This window comes from Chaetodon trifascialis, chromosome 23 (genome assembly GCF_039877785.1).
Source record: "Chaetodon trifascialis isolate fChaTrf1 chromosome 23, fChaTrf1.hap1, whole genome shotgun sequence".
NCBI lineage: Eukaryota > Metazoa > Chordata > Actinopteri > Chaetodontiformes > Chaetodontidae > Chaetodon > Chaetodon trifascialis.
Genome location: NC_092078.1, coordinates 1,461,905 through 1,485,902, shown reverse-complemented (window position 1 = coordinate 1,485,902; position 23,998 = coordinate 1,461,905). Strand labels below are relative to the sequence as shown.

Genomic DNA, 23,998 nt, shown 5'->3' with positions numbered 1-23,998 from the left:
TGAGGTATAACCACCAGTCTGATGTGTGTAAAAGTGTTTGTGGTTGTTCTGTAGCAGGCTGGGATTGATTTCAGGGAATGAAGCTAAACACAGTTTCATTTCAGCCAAGTGCACTGACGACCTATACGGGCTTTGGCACTGAAGTACTGGCACAGCACTCTGGCTGCAGATCATTCATCATGTGTGTCCTGCTACCTTCAGGTGGCTGCAGGGTTTCATCAACTGATGGAGAAACTTCTGACACACTTTCACAGCCTGAAGCAGCTGTCCTCAACAGACACTGAAAGACTCACTCATGCATTCATAGATCAGTGCATATTGCTCTGATGTCAGCAGTCAGCAGCAGAGTCGTGTCTTACCTAATTAGTCCAGGTCATGGTGATGAAGGCTGGGGCTTCATCTTCATATTGCAGCGTGGCAGATCTGCGTCTCCGTGAAGCTCCGCCACAGTCCTGGAAGTTCAAGACAGACAGAGAGATGAAGTCCAGACTTTGGAAGATCAACACTGATCCATTCATGGTCGAGCGATGCTGCTGAGAGCAAACATCTCACCTTTTGTGTCCTTCAGTTTGAACATCTACATGTTTAACACTGGAACAATGAGCAGAAAGTACTCCTCTGTCAAGCCTTCACGTTTCTTATTTTAATGGGAGAAAGTATTTAGAAATGTAAGTCTGAATACACACAGTGACTGACAGACACTCTGATTGGCTGATGGCAGCTGTCATTTCTGGAGAACAACTGAAGAAAAGCCATCAACTGTTTCTGGATGATCCAGATTTGGCTACGGCAGCAGAGAGTGTTTGAGAGTGACGGCGTTCATGTGAAGCAGGTCAGGACGAGAAGAGTGAACAAAGCAACAGGAAGCAGACGGTCTCTGGTGGAGGTGATGGAAGCTCAGCAGCAGTCTGACACATCTGTAAACTGCTCCTCTAACTGCTATTAATCAAGATTGTTTGGGGCATTTTATGCATTTATTCTGAAGAGGAAAATATACAGGTGACAGGAAACGAGGAACCAGAGAGGGGCAGTGACGTGGAATGAACGTCCTGAGCTGGAATCGACCCGGGGACGCTGCCATCACAGATTGCGGTACGTGTGTTAACCAGCAGGCCGGCAGACACCCTGTTCTAACTGTTGTCCAGAGAGGAGCAGCTGGTTTCATCAGTGTGTGTGTGGTGTGTTTGGGAGGCGTACCGGGGTGCAGGTCTGGTTCAGGGTGGCGCACAGGTGGAGTTTGCAGTGCAGGTCGACGTCACCAGAGCTCCTAGTGAACTGGAACATGTTGAAGGAGAAGAAGTCGGACGTTCCCTCTCCGTTTCTCTCCACATCCACCGTCTGGTCGTTGGCACAGCTGCTCACAAACAGTTAAACACTCATCACATCAGAGCACACTTTGTCTTCAGGAGTCAAAAACACACTTATTAACGAGTCCCTGCTTCTGATTCATTGGAACAGCAGCGAGCAGCTACCACCTCTGTGTTCATCTCACCCATCTTTGATCAGGTTGTATCTCAGACTCCCAACCTGGTTGGTTACCCAGCAGGAGTCCGTCACCACGGCGACCAGACCGTCATCCAGCCCATCAGTCTCCAGCACCACCCAGATCTTCTGGTTCAGCTGGACTTCAGTATTGGAGTCCACAGCTTCTGTATGTCTGGCGTCGGTGTAGGCTTTCATGGTCAGAGTGTAATTCCAAGTTCCAGATGTGAACTGCTGGATCACAGGGCTGCAGAGAACAAACACACTTCAGCTGTCTTATACTCACAAACCTCTTCACAACACAGAGATAACAGCCTCCACTCACCTGTCTTTGATTCTGAAGGTCATATTCTTGACGTCTGGCTGAGCATAGAAGCAGGAGAAGTCGATGTCGACTCGGTCCTGGCGAGTGATGTTGTCAGAGGGGCTGTTCAGGGCTGTGATGGTGTTCATGTAGATCAGCAGGCTGTTGTTGGACTGCAGGGTGATGGAGATTCAGACGTTACGGCACAAGTTCCTCACAAATTCATCACAACTCTTTACATTCAGCCTTAAAATGTGACATTTGTGAGGTGTTGACTGGCTAGAATAAGCTTCATAGATGACCATCATCACTAGAAACCAAGGAGGTCAGAGCTGAAGCCCAACCCACAGAAAGATCCCAAACTAGAGGAGAGCAGGAGAAGCTCAGCAGAGTGCTGAAAGACATTTGGCTGCTGGTTGAGAGTAAAGACGTGATGGAGAACCCACCGTGACCTCCGTCCCACAGGTGTCGTTGCTGTTGAAGCTGAAGGTCACCATGTGGTCCTCCTCATCCATCTGACCTGTGCAGTTCTGGTCATTGAGGTGTAAGGTTGTGTAGTCGATGCCTTTCTCCTCCAGGAGACACCCGACCAGAGTAAGTGAAGCTGAGTTCTCCTCGCAGACCGTCGGGTCACCTGAATGTCCAGCAGGACAGACGAGGGAGACGAATACAAGACCATGTCAGAGAGGACAGACCGGACAGACACTTACAACATGAGGGACAAAAACAAGTCAAAGCATTCAATCCTGCTTTGGTGACCTTTGTCTGTTCTTTCATTCAGAAGCAAACTACCAGTTTTTGTGGTTTGATACCATCAGAGTGAAAAAGACACGAGGGTGAAAGAAGAGCTGAGTTAATGAAGTCTCATCTGTGCTCCTGATAACAAACATTCAGTCAAAGTGAGTGCTGAAGGTCAGTTATCATCAGCTCCACAACAGCTCAGCTGTGTGAAACAAGTGTCCCTGTGAGAAAACCCTCCATCCTCTGAGGATCAGGACTCTGCACGAGTCAGTCATGTTGTCGTGTCGCAGCTGTCGTACCCAAAGTGTCATTGGATTTGTACGGGAAGGCAAAAACGGCCCGACAGAAGCAGCCGATTTCACCGCTGAGCGTCTCTGCACAGAACTCATGATCACTGCAGATCCTTCCCTGACAGAGGGGCTGAGGGGGGGCTGAAAGACAGACAGAGAGGGACACATGTAAAGAATAACATTGACAAAAAACAGTGTTGTCATAACTCTGCAAAAACAAAAAAAAAGACTGTTTTCTTTCAAGAATATTGTGGAGTTCACTTGGTTTGCCGTCGATCTCCAGCATTGTTCCATAGAAAAAATCACTGTGAAGTTTAACTCAAAAAAGTCAGACAAAACATTTTTTCTTCTATTTAAATGTAAATTCAGACAGATCATCATATTTAACTGTTAATGTTCATGTTTTTGCTGCATTGATGAATTGATCTGAAGTGAGAGAAGTCTTACAGCAGCCGGCCATTGACCTCCAGCTGTCCACTGTGTCGTTGATGCGCAGGCTGCAGTCTCTGGCGTAGGCATCCAGGAACTGACAGTTGAGACCGTCCACAGCAGGGTATCTGCACAAAGTGTCCATGCAGGCGTCTATGTAGGGGGCTGGATCGATGTGGTTGTGACAGGTGGTGAAGGACGTGTCATTCAGGAGATTACAGCTGTTCCACAGATGTGAAGAGACAGAAAGAGAGATGAAGGATGACGTCCAATCAGTGCTGTGTTACCTTTTGTAACTGGGAATAAACCTAAACATGGAACAGCTGCTGAAGCTTCATGTCACGCAGATTTCTGTTCACACAAAATTTGATCAGTTCTGTTCCCCAAATGACATTAAACATGTGATGTAACATGACATTTAGCACACACATGAAACTATAACACAGAGAGTTTGTTTCATCTGCTTACTGTTCAGTCATCTCGGTGCAGTTGATCGAACTGTCAGCAGTGTCATTGTACAGCACCTCACAGCTAGGGGGCGACACGCAACACAAAGTCAGGACTGATACCTGCTCTCACTGTTCAGATACACACAAACACACTTTCTGAGTGTTACAGACACACATGAGCTTTGTGTCTTTGCTTCAGTCCACAAGTCAAAGGAACCTTCATCTTTTTCAAGATGTGTCCAGATAATTTAAAATTCAAGTTGTGGAGATGGTCATTGTTGTGAGATCAACAGAATCGAGCAAAACATAAAAACTGACTTTCCAGACAAGTGAAGGAGTGTTAGGGGACTGAATTTCAAAAACAAAGTACAACGTCCACTGAAACACTGTGATCAACGTCTTACTCGAGGATACTGTTGTCAGGAATCCTCTGATCATTCACAGACGTGGAGTTGGCACACAAACCATCAACTTGTGGACCTTGTCCACTAGGTCCTGGACAAGTGAAAGACAGAATATGGGTCAGATCAGCATCAACGCTCAAACTGGATGAACATGGCAACTCACCAAAATACAGCTTAGTTCACATTCCTCATGCCCCAAACGAGTGCTGGGCACCACAGTTGGTCGTTGTATCCCGTGTGGTGAGTGCTCGGATTTTACTTTCTGTACCTTGAAGGAAGATCTGTGCAGTGTTGCCATCAAAGAAGACAGAAACAGTGTTGCTGCCGATTGTCTTCACAGCAGTGACTCCAGTTTGGTCCTCAGAGACCTCCACACCGTCTGACAGCACAGTCGAGCCGTTGATGGTCTGCGTTGTGTTTCCCAGCTGCACCACAGCAGAGAGACAAAGTGGAGGAAAAAAAGGTTCAATCATCACAAACACACACAAACAGGCTGTTTTCACTGCAGCAACCACCGAGTTCACCAGCATTAAAATAACTGCTTCTCATGTCACCAAGAAGAAAGATGAGAGCTGACACAGCAGAGGATGAGACGAGGATTTGGGATCAAAGTCCACACTGACATGACGGTGGCTGTAGGTAGCTTACCTTAACTATCCCCCCTTGTTCCAGGTGAACATCATCGTCTCCGTCCAGTTGCAGTGTCACACTGTCCAAAAAGCTCACATCTCTACGACGGCGTTCCCGGAAATACCCCACCACAGTGATGCGAGAGACTGTCGAACCCGACAGCAGAGTGTATGCACACCGATCCTGGACATCGTTAAGACGACCGTGAAAGTCGATGACAGCGGGGCCGCTCACAGTGCAGATGGGGTCAAGAATGCAGCTGATGGAGGCACAGAAGGACAGAAACAACAAACACCATCAGCAGGAGCTGCTGCCGAGGGCCGCGACCACCAGGGGGCCCTCAAACAAACAAACTGCAGGAGTGAAGTCTTCATGTGTTCATGTTCATGTCGTCATTGAGGCATTTATCTACGTAATATTTGATTGTCATGTTTTCACAGGCCTGGCTCACATCAGCCAACAGCAGTGACTTGAAGGACTCCCTGGACCAGTATTCCAGGGACATGTCTTCCTGTTGTGATGGAACTGTCTCCAGTATCACACTGCACGACCTTTTGATTTCAGTATCAACATCACAGTTAATGAAACTGTGCTGTGTTCAAACCTCAAAGCCCTGATGCAGATAAAGTGCCAGCTGCTTTCAAACTGGCTGGGGGTCAGGCAGCGTTTTGCCGTGGCCTCGGTATAGTCTGCCTTTAGTGGCAAGGTGCAGTGATGAAGGAGTTTTGCACTGCAGCCTCACAGTGGAGGATAACTGCACCGACCCACACTGTTGTAGTTCTGCTTGGTAGCAGGACCAAATGGGGAAACTTCTCATGTCTCCATCGGATCTAAATCTCATCTCAGAAGGTGCAACATGTAAGAAACAAACAAGCAGTGAACACATGAAGTGGCAGAGGAGCGAAAGGGAGGTCAGCCATCAGTCAGCGCCCACCTCCAGAGGCCTGAGCTTTACTATCAGACTAATCCCTCTTGAGGCACAAAGTGGTCTTACGAGATGGGATGGACCCAGGCTAGATGGTTAGCATACTTCAGTAGATATCTCTGAAACATAATACATAGATGTTTCTGCTCTTGCTTTTCTCTCACAGATTTCAGCCTCATTGTTTATCTCTTTGCTCCTATCAGAGCTGCATTTGAGCTGAATTGAGTTACTGCTGATGAAAACCCAACATTTCCTTCTGCTGCTGCTTCACATTAAAAGCTTCCTGCTGTCAAGTCTGAACAGACAGCGTAAGGCCCTGAATGAATAATGTTTTAGGAAAGTCCTCATCAAGTTCTTGTATCATCACAGCTCTTTCTTGTAAACATGAAGCACACATAATTACCTGTTGTTGCCAAGACAACGTTCCAGGGAGTCACATTTATCTTTCGGCTGGATGGTTGCGTATTCACCACAGATTTCAGAGGAGCAGGTGTCTGGATCAGAACTGACCTCGTCATCATAGAAATACAGAACACCTGCAAAGTGAAGAATCAGGTTAAAATGTCATCGTTCACTTTTCAGTTTACAGACTGTCAGCAAAAACAAAAGACAGCAACATATTAATAGAAGAGTTTAGTTTTTAAGGGAGTCAAAATAGATTTTTGGATCCAGTGGATTTCCCAACCTGACTGTCTGCATCCGCTGATGTCTTGATAGGTAGGACTAATGCTATTCAAACCCGCTGTCTCGACTGAGCTACCATTGACCTTGAAGTCAAAGTTCTAGACGGCAACAAACAAACCAATGTTACGATCACAGAGCAGAGATGATGAATTCATACATGATGCAAACAGACTGAACAATGACACTGTCTTGTCCACTTGTCAAACTAAACATGACGTGTTGTCTTATCTTTGTTCAACTGCAGAGTCAAAAGTAACTGTGAGCAGATTTCTTCAAGTGTTTTTGCCTCCATGTTTGTCTTCATGTGAATAACTGACAGTAGAAATGAGATGGGGTTGATCTGCAACAAAGGTCCTGGTCTGGACTCAGACTGGGGAAGCTGCGTTCACATGGCTGCATGGACGCTGTGTAGAGTTTGGATGTGATTATAGCATGTTGAAATGATTCTGGTATCAGACATTGTTGAGGAGAAATCAAACAGCTCTGATGAAAACTGGTGCAGTCAGTGTGTTTCCTTCAGTCCTTTCATGTCTGTGTCACTGGGTCACTTTGGGAGGGTGAGGGCTGATGGGGAAGCAGTGTGCATTGGTTTCTCCAAGTGTCTTTCTTCATACCACCACTAGGAGTCACCAGAGTCACAAATGTTCAAATCCTACACACACACACACACACACACACACACACACACACACACACACACACACACACACACACACACACACACACACACACACACACACACACACACACACAGATGGAATTAATACTCACAAATGAGCTCATCTCGGATGTTTCCAACTTCACAGCTGCTTGGCTGCCAAAGCTACTTATTCTCACAAAAGTCTGGAAAGAGTCAACAGAAGAGTTTCTGTCACTGACAGGAAATTTCTTCCATGAGCTTTTTTAAAAGATCTTGACAATTTCCTTCAATTTTATTAAGTCATGACACTGAACAACACTCACTTGAAACATAGTTATAAATCCGCTCAACTCCACAGTGCATTCTAGCGTGGTGCTAATAGTTGCCAAATTCTGATGGTGTTCTCTTTCATCCTCAGTCATGACGGTCACAGAAAAACTGTTACCAGAGAATGCAGGTCCAACAATACAATCCAGTCCATCGCTGTCGAAACAGGCTGTGACCGAATCACTCGTGGCAGTGACCTGTTGAAATCAGAGAGACGCAACAAGTGAATCAACAAAATCCCTTTTCTCCAAAGAGCCAACGTAACTTTGACTCAGAGAGTTGTGGAGGTTTCAGTCAGAGCTCTCACTCTGCTTCAGGATGCTCCATCAGTTCATGTTCAGACATTCAGTGTCACTGCACTGGACTTTAATGAGACACTAGATGGAACAAAGAGACATATTCTCCAGCATCAGGCTCCATCCTACTTACAGACAATGATGTGTACTGCACCCCATAATATGTGATGGGACAATTGCTGATGTCGATCGTTGCAGAATCAGTATATTGCTGCTCAGCACCTGAAGACGATGGAGACACATGAGAGGTCAGAACTGTCTGTGAGCTGGTTGGACAGCAGAGAAGGATTCAAATGTCGACTTCATGAAGGAATAAAACAGCGTTTGTTTGTTTGTTTATCAGTCAATCAAAAGTCTTCTTATCTCCTCATCAGTTCCTGCTTCTTCTTAGAAACAAAGATGTCAGCAACATTTCTGCACATCTGGCAGATGATCAGCTCTTACAGTTACTGACGGACTTAAAGTCATTCTGCTCTTCGTTCTCAGATCGTTTGCTCTTCTTTCATGTTGCTTCTACTGAACTCCCTCAACTCGTCTTGTGGGTGGAGTTTCAACACGAGTGCGTGTGCTTACCAGGCAGCAGCCCAATGAGAGCAGACAGGAAGAGCAGGAGGCGGAGCATGATGGAGGCGGCCAATCAGCTGGCAGAGAGCTGGAAGACACACAGATGGACATCTTGAACAGGATTCATGCTGTACAAATGTGTATTTCCATGACACTTCCATGACTTCTCCAGGTTTTTCCCTGACCGGACAAACCCTGTCTGTCTGTGATTGGTCTAAATGCTGCAGTATTCAGTCGCTGTGAAAGACTTTATTTTAAACAGCTGCTCAGCTTTTGCAGCAGAACAATGACATCACATCTGATCTCATCCTCGAGGCTGCAACAAACAATTTTTTCATCATCAATTAATCTGCAAATTGTGTTGTTGGTTGTTTGGTTTCTAAAATGTCAGAAAAGTGTGAAAAGCTTTGAGCAGGTTCCCACAGTTCAACAATAGAGAAGAAGAGACAGACGAGGAGTGTGCAGGTTGTCTCACCCTCTGGAGGTTTGATGGTGGATGAGGAAGATGAAGGTCTCTGATGATTCTGATTCGTCTCTCCGTGGAAGATGCTGCTCTCTCTCTCGCTCCCTCTCTTTTTATGTGCATGCTCACAGGTGTTCACACCCAGGAGGGCAGAGCAGGTGTGGCGGGGGTGGAGTGACACCTGTGCTGATCGCTCCTCAAACTCGTCGACTGCACCTTTTCACACAGCCCAATAGGAAGCGCGAAAAGACAAAAGACAGTGAAGAAGATGAAGACAGATGGAGGGAAATCTCAATGTAGTCATTGGCTTCATACAAAGTGTTACAGAAATATGAATTAGTAATTGTCAGATAGTGACAGTCAGATTCTTACCACCTCATCAACACAGCTGGAATTAATGGAAATCATGTCCACAGATGATTTAGATCAGCTAGTCCATGGACATTGATGGTGGCCTCTTCTCAGGTGTGTGTGAAAAAGCTACAGACAAAGCTGGGGGTCTGCACATCCACATAAACCTCTATGGATCGATTCTAGATACACTTCTTTGGGATGCACTGATCCAACTATTCCCACTGAATCTGGTACCTAAAACTCAGGCTTTCTGCTGCAGCTGATCTGATACCACTGTTTTCTTTTCTGAAATCCTGTCCGTCTGCGCGACACAACCCAACCCAAAACTGCCCAAGTGGATGGAAAACAGGCAATCTGGCCACACAGTCAGCATACTGGATGGGAGTTTTCCTCTTTATACTCAAACAGTCTGTGGTTGTGTGAGCTGGTGAACTGCAGTAACCACAGACAGATAGCTCAGTAACAATGAACCCAATGCTCCTGGCTGAAGGTGTGGTTGTGCTTTAAGGAACACATGTATGAAAAAAACAACTTGTTAATTACAGTACATACCAACGACACAGCAGATGTCAGCTTAAAATACATTGATAGGTTGTGTCATCAGAGCTGAGCTGAGTCTTTTCGTGCAGGGGTGACGTGTGAGTGCAGTCTGTGCTTTGTAAGTGTTCATTATAATTTCAATTTCAATATTCAATTTCAATTTTATTTGTATAGCGCCAAATCACAACAGAAGTTGTCTCAGGACACTTTCCATATAGAGCTGGTACAGACCAAGCTCTTTATCTACAGAGAACCAACAATTCCCCCATGAGCAAGCACTTGGCGACAGTGGCGAAATAGAAAAACGCATTCAGAGGTTTGTTTGAAGGTTTGTTCATTGTTTCATGGATGCAGCAAAACAAAAGCACAAAGGAGTGCAGGACAAACTGGGATAGAGCTGTCACTTTTTATTTGAAATTCAAACTTGTGTCAACAAAAATGAAATGGAATTTGAAGGTTTTTCACATTTGGTTAATTTTAAGAAACTAAAATTTGACTATTAGCTTGACCTATACATGCCCTATTGACCTATCAACCAATCAATAAAAATGGAGGGGGTCAAAAAGCTTTACTGATTGGCTAATCGTGACACTGGAGTGATTGGAAGTATTTTGGGTTCTACCCTGTAGACTGAAAAATGACCAACAAAGACCGACTGTTTGTGACTTTGTAAAAATCAGCTGTTTTACTCTTCAACCACAACATGTCTGGGGACTCAGCTGCTGTGTTGTGTTTTTGGTACTCAGGCCTTCACAGCATCCGAGTGGTGTGTTCTGGACCTGCTTGGCTCTGCCACCCATTCCTTTGCAATTAAAAACCTGAAATCTCATACCTGTCTGTGGGTGTGTCTGCACTTGGGTTCACCAGTCACCTCCTTAACAACTAATAATAGTTTTCAACCACCTTCAGTATTCGCATCAGGCAGCTTGTGTAAAATATGGAGTGCAACATTAAAGGTACTCTGTGTAATTTTATTATTAATGTCGTTGTTAATGACATTCAGCATCCTCATGCTTGGCTCTGTCGGCATAGTCGGGCGTCCTGGGCATCGGTCAAAACAGTACATGATACGGGTTTTTCTTCATCATTTTGAGACAAGATGTACCTGATTTTTACAATATGAGCTGTAAAAGGCAGTCCTTGAAATTGATTTTAACTTGGAGCTAAAGGACATATCCTGATCAAAGATAAAAGAGAAGATAATTCCTTACAGTGGTGCCAGAGGCCAGTGCATTGCCATCGATAGTTGCTATATCCATTAGATGATGTGTTTCTAAGGTGTTTAGGGTCAAGTACTATTACTTCAGTTTTGTCCGTCTTTAGTAACAAAAAGTTGGAGGTCATCCAGGTCTTGTTTTCTACACAGTTGGTGTGTAATGACATTGACCTTCATCATTTGAGTATCTGTCATCATCTGAGTAGCTGAAAGACAACGGAGGAAAACTGGGCTCACAGTTCAGAGTGAAAAATACAAAGAAGCCATGAGTGTCTATAACAAAGCAGTACGTCTGGTCAGAAAAGATTACTTGATTACTTTATTGCAGAGCATGCTGGGAACTTTAAAATATCATTCTAAATCACACATCCACAGTTCCTGCATCAATCTGTGAAGAACTTGCATTGATATTCACACATCTATAAAACAGATGGAAAAATTCACCTGTATTTCATTAATTGAGCTGTGTAAGACTGTCACTGAGTCAGACTCCTCCACCTCATGCTGACTCTGTCCCAGCCCTACAGTGTTTGAAGTCATCTCCTGAAGACTGGATGAAAGCCAGCAGACACTTTTAGTGGAATGTAACTGCACAAGTACTTTGAAATGTTCCTGTACATCTGCTGACGTGGAGTTTCCCCTCCAGGCTCAAGTGTTCTCACAGCAGTGAGCTTAAATAAGGTCATGTATGTGGGTGAGGCATCATGCTTTTCTTTTTTTAATTTAGACTCAAAGACAAAACACTGATAAAACAACATAAGGAAGACAAGAGCAGTCAATACAGGCCAGTTAACTGAATTAATATTATATAATATTTGTATATTTAGTGGTATTATTGGCTTTGTGTGTGTGTGTGTGTGTGTGTGTGTGTGTGTGTGTGTGTGTGTGTGTGTGTGTGTGTGTGTGTGTGATGGGTATGGGCTGATGGGATGCAGGTGTGTCTGGGTGTGACTCCAATCTGCAGCCATTTAATCAGCACACACACTTGACTCTACCAGTGTTCTGTTCATCCTCTCCTGGTTACAGGTGCAGGTGATAGTCACGACATTTACATGCAGTCAATATTCTGGTTTCTGAAACATTCGGAATAACCTGTTTACATCCAATCCAATCCAATCCATCTTTATTTATAAAGCACAGTTTAAATAAACTCAAGGTTTCCAAAGTGCTGTACATTAAAAAACAAACAAACAAACAAAAAAAAACAATAAAATAAACAATAAAATAGACATTGAAACAGAAAACATAATAAATAAAGGGTAAAAAACCTGTGCACATAAAATAAACAGTCTAGGTGGTGTTAAAAGCCAAGGAAAAGAGGTGCGTTTTAAGAAGAGATTTAAAAGTGGCCACGGAAGAGGACTGCCTGATGTGCAACGGCAGTTCATTCCAAAGCTTAGGGGCGGCAGTAGCAAACGCTCGGTCCCCTCTGAGCTTCCGCCTTGTTTTGGGAACCCTCAGGAGCAGCTGGTCAGCTGACCTGAGGGATCGAGTAGGTGCGTAAGGGTGCAGAAGCTCAGAGAGGTACACTGGGGCAAGGCCATTTTGGGCTTTAAAAGCAAAAAAAGAATTTTAAAATGAATTCTAAAATGGACGGGTAGCCAGTGAAGTGAAGCTAAAATCGGTGTAATGTGCTCAGACTTTCGAGTGCCAGTTAAGAGACGTGCAGCTGCATTCTGCACTAGTTGCAGACGTGCAATGGAGGACCCGCTGACCCCCATGTAAAGTGCATTGCAGTAATCAAGCCGAGTGGTTACAAAGGCATGTATTACTGTTTCAAAGTGCTGTCTGTGCAGAAAGGGTTTAATTTTAGCAAGTTGTCTTAGCTGGAAGAAGCTGGTTTTTACCACAGCTTTAATCTGGCTGTCGAACTTTAGTTTAGTTTAGTTTACATGCGTGAGCAATCAGGGGTAATCAATTGGGAAATCCCCATCGAAACAGTGACGCATGGGCAACGTGTCGATGCTCGAGAACGTCATGACACAATGCGCATCAATTCAGCTTCTTCTTCCTGTATCCAAAAACAACAATAACTGCCGTAGCAGTCGCCTTCGTTTGCGCTTTGGTGCTGGGGCTGACCCACCACCACTTTTCTGTCTCACTTTCTTCATTCATGGAAGGTGAGAACATGAAGAAATAGGAAATGGAGCTGAAGCTGTGCCATCCATGTCCGTGCTAGCTGCACTCAAAAGACCAAGATTCCTTGCGAATAGAACATGCGCAGAACACAAATTAATGTTCTGTTCATGGGGATTTTCCAATAGGCGTATACATGACAAAAAATTCAGCTTAGGAAAGGAGTAACCCGGGGGTGATATTCGGGTTTACAAAACCGGAATATGAGCATGCTCTGGTTTTTCAAAGGGTTATTGGTGTTTACATGGCCGTGCGGGTTATTGCTGATATTCCAGTTATGAAAGGGGTACTTGACTGCATGTAAACGTAGTGAGTGTTGAAGCCTTTTCTGCCTGTGTGTATACGTATTAAGGCTACATTTACACGTAGCAGGGTATTTGGCTATTTTGGCTCCTCCGTCTTCAAAAATAACATCGTGCACACAACATCATTTTCAACAATGTTGTCGTTTACATAAACTTGGATAAATACGCCATTGAGCGCCATCATAACCATAACTGCCATCAGAAATCTCCACTTTGTCCAGAGTTTTATGATCGTTTCCAGTTTGCGTGTCAACGAGAGGCCACACCGCGTGAAAACATGCGTTTTCCCTGAGTGTAAACGTAGACTAAGGGTGAATCCCATCTCTCTTTTCTACCCCTACCCCTTAGCCTTACCCCTTGTCCCTTGCCCCTTGAAACGGAGTGCTAAGGGGTAGGGCCGAAAGTCAACCCCTCCGAATTGGGACACCCCTTCGACAATCGCGTACGTCATCAGTAGTCGCCGCTGCCTCTTACGTAGGCAGATGAGACAAGCTAATGCTACCGTCACATTCGATTTGTGTATGACATTCCTGCATGTTGTATCCCACAACGCTGTCAATGTAACTGAATACCAGCAGCGAGGTTGCCAAAGTTATTATTGATAACGTTATCACTGCAGATTATCAGGCTGCCCACAGAGCACCGCTAGTGGCATTCAGGCTGGCAACGGTAACACGTAACTGAAGCCTTGACTACTATCGATTTTTTTCGGGGGGTTTTTTTACGAGGAAAATGACCACTACACATTGAAACAACGTTAAAATAGACAATAAAGTGGTTTTCGTACATTTTAAAACTTCGTTCATGGAGAAAATACCGGTCTTGTGAGGCATTTTGAGAAATCTGTCGTACCCCTCCGTTTGGAGGGGTACATAGCCCTACCACTTCCCCCTACCCCTCCGTCATAATGGGAATTGGGACACCCCTACCCCTCCACGTGAACGCGCAAAACGGAGGGGTAGGGCCAAGGGGGAGGGCCAAGGGGTGAAATGGGATTCAGCCTAAGTGTCCATGTGGATGGTGGTCTTCTGTCTTGTGGAGTGTGTGATAATGTTTATTAGTTATTTGTCAGCAGTTTCTGTCCATCGTCTCCTGTGGACAGTCTGCGGGTGTGCTGTGGCTGTCGCTGGGGTCCATTACAATGCCTACACAGCTGGGTCAAGCCTGGAAAGCTGCATATGGTGCAGAGCAGCAGCTGTTGCAGCGCCATCAGGAACCATGAGTGTCGCACACCCAGCCGTAAATGACTTTTGCTCTCAAGTGTGGTAACATTCAGCTCAACGCTGCCCTCCAAAGGACAAACATTATCAGTCAAAAAAGCCTTCTTTATAAGTGCAAGCAGTATAAAAGAAATAAAAAAGCCAACAAGAACAGCAGCCAATCCAACTGCTTTCACAAGTAATTACCTTCATGAAGTTCAGACATTGATATTGAATATACTCTATTTACTTGAATCCACATAACACCTTCTTGGTTATTTTTCCAGTCATGGAAGAATCCATTATGTTTACGAAGGTTTGCTCTATAAACCTCTTTCTATCTCCAAATATCTGTTTTGTCTTTTAATCAATGTTACTGAAATCCCCAAAAGTATAAAAGCAAAGTGCGGTGTGCAAAAGTATTCAGCCCCCCTGAGTCAATACGGCTCTTTTGCTGCAATTACAGTTGCAAGTCTTCTAGGGTATGTCTCTGTCATCTTTGCACGTCTAGAGACTGATTTTTTTTTTTTTTTGCCCATTCTTCTTTGCAAAACAGCATTTGTACTGAGGTAAGATTACACACAGGTGGACTCTATTTAGTCATTAGGTCAACATTCGAACATGAGGCAACTTCTAACCGATTTCCTTTATGAATCTAACCCCTGACAACTCAGAGCTGAGACCAGGAGGCAGAGCTGCAGTCCTACACGCTTCTCTGCGCCTCCATTAGAGCAGTTACCCACCCAACGCTCCATAGAGACTGTGTCTGCCCCCCGACCACGTAAACTAAGTAAACCAAAAGTACAGAGAAGAGGAGTTAAACATAAAAATAAATAAAAAAAACCACTGCAATAGTACAACAAGATAGGAGAATTAAATGTGGACTGCTTAACATCAGATCTCTGTCCTCTCAAGCTGTTTTAGTAAATGAGTTGATATCAGACCATAATATTGATTTATTTTGTCTGAATGAAACCTGGCTGTGTCCTGAAGAGTATGTGAGCCTAAATGAAGCAACTCTCTGAGCCATATTAATACTCACATTCCTCGAGGCAGCGGCCGAAGAGGTGGAGTTGCAGCCATTTTTGACTCAAGCCTTTTGATCAACCCTAAACTTAAACTCGACTATAATTCATTTGAAAGCCTTGTTCTGTCTGTTTCTCATGAAAACTGGAAAACAGTGCAGCCAGTTCTATTTGTTATAGTCGACTGCTCTCCTGGCGCCTCATGTGCAAAGGGTGCATTCACACAAAAACGTGGCGTACGCTCTTTTTCACGGCAAAGTTCAGATGTATCAAGTGCGAAATGACCGAGGAAATGTGCGGTGCCTCACTCCAACTGCATGGCTGGCGTACGCCCGTTTCTACAGCTGTTGATCCTTTGGCGACATTAGAGGTGATGCTGGGATGTGCACATCAGAGACACATGAACAATTAACACTGATGAACAATTAACACACCTACGTGTCTGCAATTACATAGTGGATATAAAAGCATGCGCAAAGTGGTGCAACAAATACAGTTAAAAACTATGGCTGCTTTAGCAGAATTAGAAGATATTGCAAATGGTGCAATGTGAAGAGAGCATGTGTTCAGAGACAGAGAGGATTTACTGGCACATGATGACAGCTGGCTCATCAGCCGCTTTAGGTTCCTGAAGGCAATCCTCCTGAACTGTGCGCAGAGCTGCGGCCGGCCTTGGAGCGCAACACAGCGAGGAGCCATGCGCTGCCTGTGCCCATACAGGTGCCGACCACAATGGGGTTCCTGCGACCGGGGCAGGGCCGTGCAGAGACCTTTGGAGGGGCAGGTGCTCAAAGCTAAAAGGGGGCACACGGCGCACGAATTTGAAACACCATATTGAAACATACCTTGCAATATAACCGGTTGAATGGTAGCAACCCATATTCATAAAGAATGTAACATGGAATCACAACATACCATATCATCATCCACACCTCACATATCTGTTAGAGGCCAGTGCAAAGCAACATTCGTCTCTGTTTTACCTGATGGGGTACATTAAACAGCTTCTGTTGAGGGGGTTGGTGGGGAGGCTGCTGCTGATATGACATTTCATACCTTTTCAAAAATTGTACTGTATAGCCATGAATTTAATCCATTCATAATCTGCCCTGTATTATTCCTAGTGCTAAATTAATAAAGTAAAAAATACCTAAATGATATAGAAATCCTCCTCCTTGAACTGCCACCTTATCGTGGTGGAGGAGTTTGAGTACCCGAATGATCCTAGAGGCTATGTTGTCCGGGGCTTAATGCCCCTGGTAGGGTCTCCCAAGGCAAACAGGTTCTAGGTGACGGGTCAGACTAAGAGCAGTTCAAGAAGCCCCTTATGAAAGAAATTAAAGCAAGGAAGCGTACGTCGCCCGGATTGGCGTCACCGGGGCCCCGCCCTGGAGCCAGGCCTGGGGTTGGGGCTCGCAGGCGAGCGCCTGGTGGCCGGGTCTTTGCCCACGGGACCCGGCCGGGCACAGCCCGAAGGAGCGACGTGGGCCCGCCTTCCCGTAGGCCCACCACCCGCAGGAAGGATCAGAAGGGGCCGGTGCTATGTGGAATGGGTAGCAGTCGTGGGCGGGGGCCCCGACGACCCAAATCCTGGACAACGACTCTGGCTATGGGGACATGGAATGTCACCTCACTGTGGGGGAAAGAGCCTGAGCTAGTGCGGGAGGTTGAGCGGTACCGGCTAGAGATAGTCGGGCTCACCTCCACGCACAGTCTGGGCTCGGGAACCCAACTCCTTGAGAGAGGCTGGACTCTCTTCTACTCTGGAGTTGCCCGCGGTGAGAGGCGGCGAGCTGGTGTGGGCTTGCTTATAGCCCCCCAGCTCAGCCGCCATGTGTTGGAGTTCTCCCCGCTGAGCGAGAGGGTCGCTTCCCTGCGCCTTCGGGTTGGGGATAGGTCTCTCACTATTGTTTCGGCCTACGGGCCGAACAGTAGCGTAGAGTACCCGGCCTTCTTGGAGTCCCTGGGAGGGGTACTGGAAAGTGCTCCAACCGGGGACTCCATTGTTCTGCTGGGAGACTTCAATGCTCACGTGGGCAGCGACAGTGACACCTGGAGGGGAGTGATTGGGAGGAACGGCCTCCCCGATCTGAACCCGAGTGGTGTTCTGTTATTGGATTTCTGTGCTAGTCACAGTTTGTCCATAACGAACACCATGTTCGAGCATAAGGGTGTCCATCAGTGCACGTGGCACCAGGACACCCTAGGCCGGAGGTCAATGATCGACTTTGTAGTCGTATCATCTGACCTTCGGCGGTATGTCTTGGACACTCGGGTAAAGAGAGGGGCTGAGCTGTCAACTGATCACCACCTGGTGGTGAGTTGGATTCGCTGGCAGGGGAAGAAGCGGGACAGACTTGGCAGACCCAAACGTACCGTGAGGGTCTGTTGGGAACGTCTGGCGGAACCCGCTGTCAGGGAAGTTTTCAACTCCCACCTCCGGGAGAGCTTCAACCAGATCCCGAGGGAGGTTGGAGACATTGAGTCCGAATGGACCATGTTCTCCACTTCCATTGTTGATGCAGCCGTCCATAGCTGTGGCCGTAAAGTCGGCGGTGCCTGTCGTGGCGGCAACCCCCGAACCCGGTGGTGGACACCGGAAGTAAGGGATGCCGTCAAGCTGAAGAAGGAGTCCTATCGGGCCTGGTTGGCTCATAGGACTCCTGAGGCAGCTGATGGGTACCGGCAGACCAAGCGTGCGGCAGCTCGGGCGGTTGTAGAAGCAAAAACTCGGGTCTGGGAGGAGTTCGGGGAGGCCATGGAGGAGGACTACCGGTTGGCCTCGAGGAAATTCTGGCAAACCGTTCGGCGCCTCAGGAGGGGGAAGCAGCTTTCTGTCAACACTGTTTACAGTGGAGGTGGGGAGCTGTTGACCTCGACTGGGGATATTGTCGGGCGGTGGAAGGAATACTTCGAGGATCTCCTCAATCCCTCTGTCATGTCTTCCGTAGAGGAAGCAGAGACTGGGGACTTGGAGGTCGATTCATTCATCACCGGGGCTGAAGTCACTGAGGCAGTTCGCAAGCTCCTCGGTGGCAAAGCGCCGGGGGTGGATGAGATCCGCCCTGAGTACCTCAAGTCTCTGGATGTTGTAGGACTGTCTTGGTTGACACGCCTCTGCAGCATCGCGTGGCAGACGGGGACAGTGCCTCTGGACTGGCAGACTGGGGTGGTGGTCCCTCTTTTTAAAAAGGGGGACCGGAGGGTGTGTTCCAACTATCGGGGGATCACACTCCTCAGCCTCCCTGGTAAAGTCTATTCCAGGGTACTGGAGAGGAGAATCCGGCCGATAGTCGAACCCCGGATTCAAGAGGAACAATGCGGTTTTCGTCCTGGCCGTGGAACACTGGACCAGCTCTATACCCTCCACAGGGTGCTTGAGGGTTCATGGGAGTTTGCCCAAACAGTCCACATGTGCTTCGTGGACTTGGAGAAGGCATTCGACCGTGTCCCTCGCGTCATTCTGTGGGAGGTGCTCCAGGAGTATGGGGTTGGAGGCCCTCTGTTGAGGGCTGTACAGTCCCTGTACAACCGGAGCAGGAGCTTGGTCCGCATTGCCGGCAGTAAGTCGGACCTGTTCCCAGTGCATGTTGGACTCCGGCAGGGCTGCCCTATGTCACCGGTTCTGTTCATCATTTTTATGGACAGGATTTCTAGGCGCAGCCAGGGGCCGGAGGGGGTTCGGTTCGGGGGCCGGCAGATTTCGTCTCTGCTTTTCGCGGATGATGTTGTCTTGTTGGCTTCCTCGAGCCAGGACCTTCAACATGCGCTGGGGCGGTTCGCAGCCGAGTGTGAAGCAGCTGGGATGAGAGTTAGCACCTCCAAGTCCGAGGCCATGGTTCTCGACCGGAAAAAGGTGGCTTGCTCCCTTCAGGTTGGAGGAGAGTTCCTGCCTCAAGTGGAGGAGTTTAAGTATCTTGGGATCCTGTTTACGAGTGAGGGAAGGATGGAACGTGAGATTGACAGGCGGATCGGTGCAGCGGCTGCAGTAATGCGGTCGCTGTATCGGTCTGTCGTGGTAAAGAAGGAGCTGAGCCGAAAGGCGAAGCTCTCGATTTACTGGTCAATCTACGTTCCTACCCTCACCTATGGTCATGAACTTTGGGTCATGACCGAAAGAACGAGGTCCCGGATACAAGCGGCTGAAATGAGTTTCCTCCGCAGGGTGGCGGAGCGCTCCCTTAGAGATAGGGTGAGGAGCTCTGTCACCCGGGAGGAGCTCAGAGTAGAGTCGCTGCTCCTCCGCATCGAGAGGAGTCAGCTGAGGTGGCTCGGGCATCTCTATCGGATGCCCCCTGGACGCCTCCCTAGGGAGGTGTTCCAGGCATGTCCCACTGGGAGGAGGCCCCGGGGAAGACCCAGGACACGCTGGGGTGACTACGTCACTCGGCTGGCCTGGGAACGCCTCGGGATCCCCCCGGAAGAGTTGGAGGAAGTGTCCGGGGAGAGGGAAGTCTGGGCGTCCCTGCTCAGACTGCTCCCCCCGCAACCCGGCCCCGGATAAGCGGAAGATAATGGATGGATGGATGGATATAGAAATCATCCATCCATCCATTTTCTATGCCGCTTATCCCTTTCGGGGTCACGGGGGGGCCGGAGCCTATCTCGGCTGTCAATGGGCGGGAGGCGGGGTACACCCTGGACCGGTCGCCAGCCGATCGCAGGGCACATACACACACCATTCACGCTCACACTCACACCTAGGGGCAATTTAGAGTCACCAATTAACCTAATGAGCATGTTTTTGGTCTGTGGGAGGAAGCCGGAGAGAAGCCACGCATGCACGGGAAGAACATGCAAACTTCACACAGAAAGGCCCAACCCGGGAATCGAACCTGCGACCTTCTTGCTGTGAGGCACGTGCACTACCTGCTGCGCCACCGTGCAGCGATATAGAAATCATGTATTTAAATATTTTTGTGCTTTTATTCAGTTTGACTTTTGACTTTGACAGCAAGGTTCTAAAAGTTCTATAATTTGTATGCATTTAATTTGTGTGTAAATGTTAGAAACAAACAAGTACTGATATGTTTAAATGAGAGGTTGAGAAAATCACAATTCAAATTCTTCTATTATTGTTGTATTTATACTGTAATGGTCCAAAATTATGTGAATATGCACACTGCATAATAACATTTCATATTGTGTATTTTGTATATATTTAATGCTAGCTTTAAAACAGAGATTAGCATGCTAATACAACATGAGATTTTTGAAAAAATGTGACACATTGTCATTTCCACAACATGGATGGAAAATGACAATGCTGGTGTTATGAATGCTTTTTATTTGGCTTATATCAAGCTAATATAATATTAACTTAAATAATCCCACAAAACACTTGATCAACTAATTCATACATTCAATTCAATACATAAACTACAAGAATAGAATAGTTACTTAAATGTGACACCTGTTCTTTTAGGATGGCACGAAAGACCACAGCAGAGAGATCGAAGGCATACAGAGAAAGACTTAAATCAGATCCAGTTAAATACAATGAGTTTTTAAAAAGAGACAGAGAAAGATACCTGAGGAAAAAAGAGCAAGGGGTTGTCAAATCTGTGACAGAATTGACACACAGAGAGAAAAGAAAAGTACGAAGACAATGGAGAACTTCTCAACAAAACAGACGCAAGAAGTTGAAAAGATTAGCTGCAGTTGAGAATTTTATGGCTCGATCAACACCCCCACAGTCACCAGAAGACATGGTTGTTCACCCAGTCTCACCTACCAACTCCAGCTCCACTGACCCACCTGAAACACCTCAACTTCCTGCACATAACGTGTCGTGTCATCTCGTGTGCACAGAGAAGAGGGAGGAAAAGGGTTGCAAAGAATAGGGCAAAGGTTTACAGAGACCTTTATGCAACTACTGTTAAGCTTGAGGATTCTTTACGGAAGGTGGAGAAATACAAGAAAAGATGTGACAGACTTAAGAAGAAAATGGAAATAGTCAGCTCACCAAAGCTCAAAACCAAACAACAGATGAAGCAAAGAACAAAAGATTTAAGAAGAACTCTTCTGTTTCAGAACACAATTATTTCACAGATAAAAAAGAAATATCAAAATATGCACACTGCTAAAGACCGACAAGTGATCTCTAAAGTTGTGGCTGGTAAACTCCTGAAGAAATACCGCCTGCTCGGCTTTGCCAGAAAGGAGTTTGGGTTTTCACCTAACAAAACAAGGGCTACCAAACTCCAGTACACCCGACAAATTCAATGCAACAAAATCAGCAAAGAAGTGGAGAAAAAAATAATATCTTTCCTGGAACGTGATGATAACAGTAGGATAACAACAGGAAAGAAGGAGACAGTTACAAAGAGCAAGAAAAAAAATGCAAAAACACTTCCTAGTTGAGTCCATGAGAACACTTCACCAGAAGTTTAAAATGGAGCATCCTGAAGTTGCAGTCTCTCACAGCGAGTTTTGCAAAAGGCGACCTTTCTGGATTATTAAACCAACAATCAAGGACAGAGACACATGCCTCTGTAAAATACATGCAAACCTCCAGTTTATGGCAGACAGACTGTTTTATCACAAAGTAATAAAAAGTGCAAAACTCAGTGACCTAATGGAGTCTGTGGCATGCACAAATGCAACAAAGGAGTGCATGTACAGGGAGTGCCCTGACTGCAAGGATAAAGAACTGCTGACCTCTGACTTTGATGCAGGAGAGCAAACCTAGTGGTTTGAATGGAGAAGCAAGGTTGAAGAGAGGGAGAAGACCAAAAAAGATGGAACAAAAGAAAAGTTTAAAGTTCATCTCACAGCAAAGGAAAAAGTCAGTGGGACTGTACAGACACTGCTGGAAGATTTTTCAGAACAACATAAAAAAAAGATGGGAAAACACATCTTCAGCATCAAACATCAGTATTCTGCTCTGAGGGCCCTGAAAGAAAATATGAGAGGGGATGAGATGGTCTCGCAAATTGATTTTGCAGAAAACTATCTGTGTAAATATGGAAATGAGATGCAAGCAGTCCATTTTGGTGATTCCCATCAACAAGCCACTCTCCATACAAGTGTGGCCCACACCAAAACTGGGGTGATATCTCTCTGTTCTATTAGTTCATCAATGCGCCACGACCCATCAGCCATCTGGGCTCATCTCAACACCGTACTCCCATACCTTAAAACACTGAACCCAGCTGTAACCAGACTGTTAAGACTGATGTTATTTTGTTTTAATAATAAAAGTGAACTTTGTTCAGCGATGTTGGTTGTCACGTGTCATTTCCAACACATGCTGTCTTTTCCATCACATGACACATTTGTAAAAAAAAAAAAAATTATAAAAATAACACAGTCACACTAATAATATTTTGTATTTTTGAAAATTATGCAGCTATGGCTGCAATTCATATCTGGGATTGGAAAACTCATGTTTGTTGTTTCATTGAAAGACTTCAGTAAAAGGGTTTAAAGGTGTTTGTCATCTTAATAATGGAAAAATATTGTCCTTACAATCCTGAAAATAAATATATTTATATATTTGGGATCATTTATGTGTGAAATTTCATGAAATGTTTTGAAAACATGACTCCTGTAAATAATTTTGTTTGTAAAACACATTGTTTGTGGTGTGATGGAAATGATGCTTTCCCCTGAATGTTCGACTAAAATAAGAAAAAATATATATTATCTATATAATTACATCACAACAGCTACCAGAATGTATTTCTACACATAATGGATAAGCAAAACATATCAAAATATTACCTAAAATATGTGTTTGATTTTCAAAAATTTTTGAGACCAAATTTGACCATAGTTGAAGAATGACCCTTATATATGTCAACAGGAAACATTTTCATTCGATCTCTGTGTACAGATCCTATGTGATGCACAAATGCAGTTAATCAACATCGTGGCGAGGTGGCCTGGTTCAACGCACGATTCATACATTCTGAGTAACAGCATGGTTGGGAACAGACTACAAGCTGGCACTGTGTGTGATGGGTGGCTTCTTGGTCAGTGAATTTATTCGTGTAATTGTCCTAATATTAATCCCTGTGATGCGCATTCAGCATGTGCGCCCCCAAATTCTATCCCATCTTCACAGCATCATTACTAGTCAGTGGTTAAAGTTAGTGACTTGCTGTTTGTTGCTGGTTAAACTGCAGCTTAAGATCTTTCCAACAAGCCCCTGATTGTCTCTGTTTGCTAAGTACTCATGTTAATAAGCCGGTGTGTAGTGTGTGAAATGTCTTAATCAGTCTCACCTTTTCCCCGACGCACTTCTGCACTCATTTGCAACAATAGTTTGTGATCCATGTAAGCAGTGTAAAAAATTAAGGAATGGAAGCTGTAAATCCAGTTTACTTTGTCTGCTTTCAATTGACCCCAGGTAACTGTGGCTACCCACTTAAGAGCTGGCTGATGAGCCCTCTCACCAACCCTCAGACTGACCAAAAGTGGAGGTACAATGACCTCCATTCCCACAGTCGTTGAGAGGACAATCAGTCTGCTGAAGGGACGGTGGCACTGCCTGGACAGGACTGGGGGTGTACTGCTGTACAGTCCGGAGATGGTGTGCCGCATTGTGTCCTCCACAATGTGGCACAAAAGCACGCCATACCACTGCCAGAG

General features: G+C 45.8%; 1 protein-coding gene across 1 annotated transcript; it reads right to left on the bottom strand.

The window, feature by feature from the left end:
• Positions 1-359: 359 nt before the first annotated feature.
• Positions 360-23,950, bottom strand: LOC139351725 (alpha-tectorin-like). The gene is made up of 14 exons (XM_070993730.1): positions 23,803-23,950; positions 8,641-8,844; positions 6,058-6,190; positions 4,748-4,988; positions 4,368-4,524; positions 4,100-4,190; positions 3,715-3,777; positions 3,265-3,467; positions 2,827-2,958; positions 2,233-2,420; positions 1,808-1,959; positions 1,493-1,729; positions 1,198-1,354; positions 360-452 (listed from the first exon to the last, which is right to left on the bottom strand). The coding sequence occupies exons 1-14, from the start codon at positions 23,948-23,950 to the stop codon at positions 360-362; spliced, it is 2,199 nt and encodes a 732-aa protein (XP_070849831.1).
• Positions 23,951-23,998: the final 48 nt, after the last annotated feature.

Coding starts and splice junctions, on each gene's coding strand:
- LOC139351725 (XM_070993730.1), bottom strand. CDS start 23,950: ATGCGGCACACCATCTCCGGACTGTACAGCAGTACACCCCCAGTCCTG. Junction 4,989..6,057: donor CGTTGTCTTGGCAACAACAG/GTAATTATGTGT, acceptor TGCCTCCATCAG/CTGCATTCTTGACCCCATCT. Junction 2,959..3,264: donor GAGGTCAATGGCCGGCTGCT/GTAAGACTTCTC, acceptor TCTGTCTTTCAG/CCCCCCCTCAGCCCCTCTGT.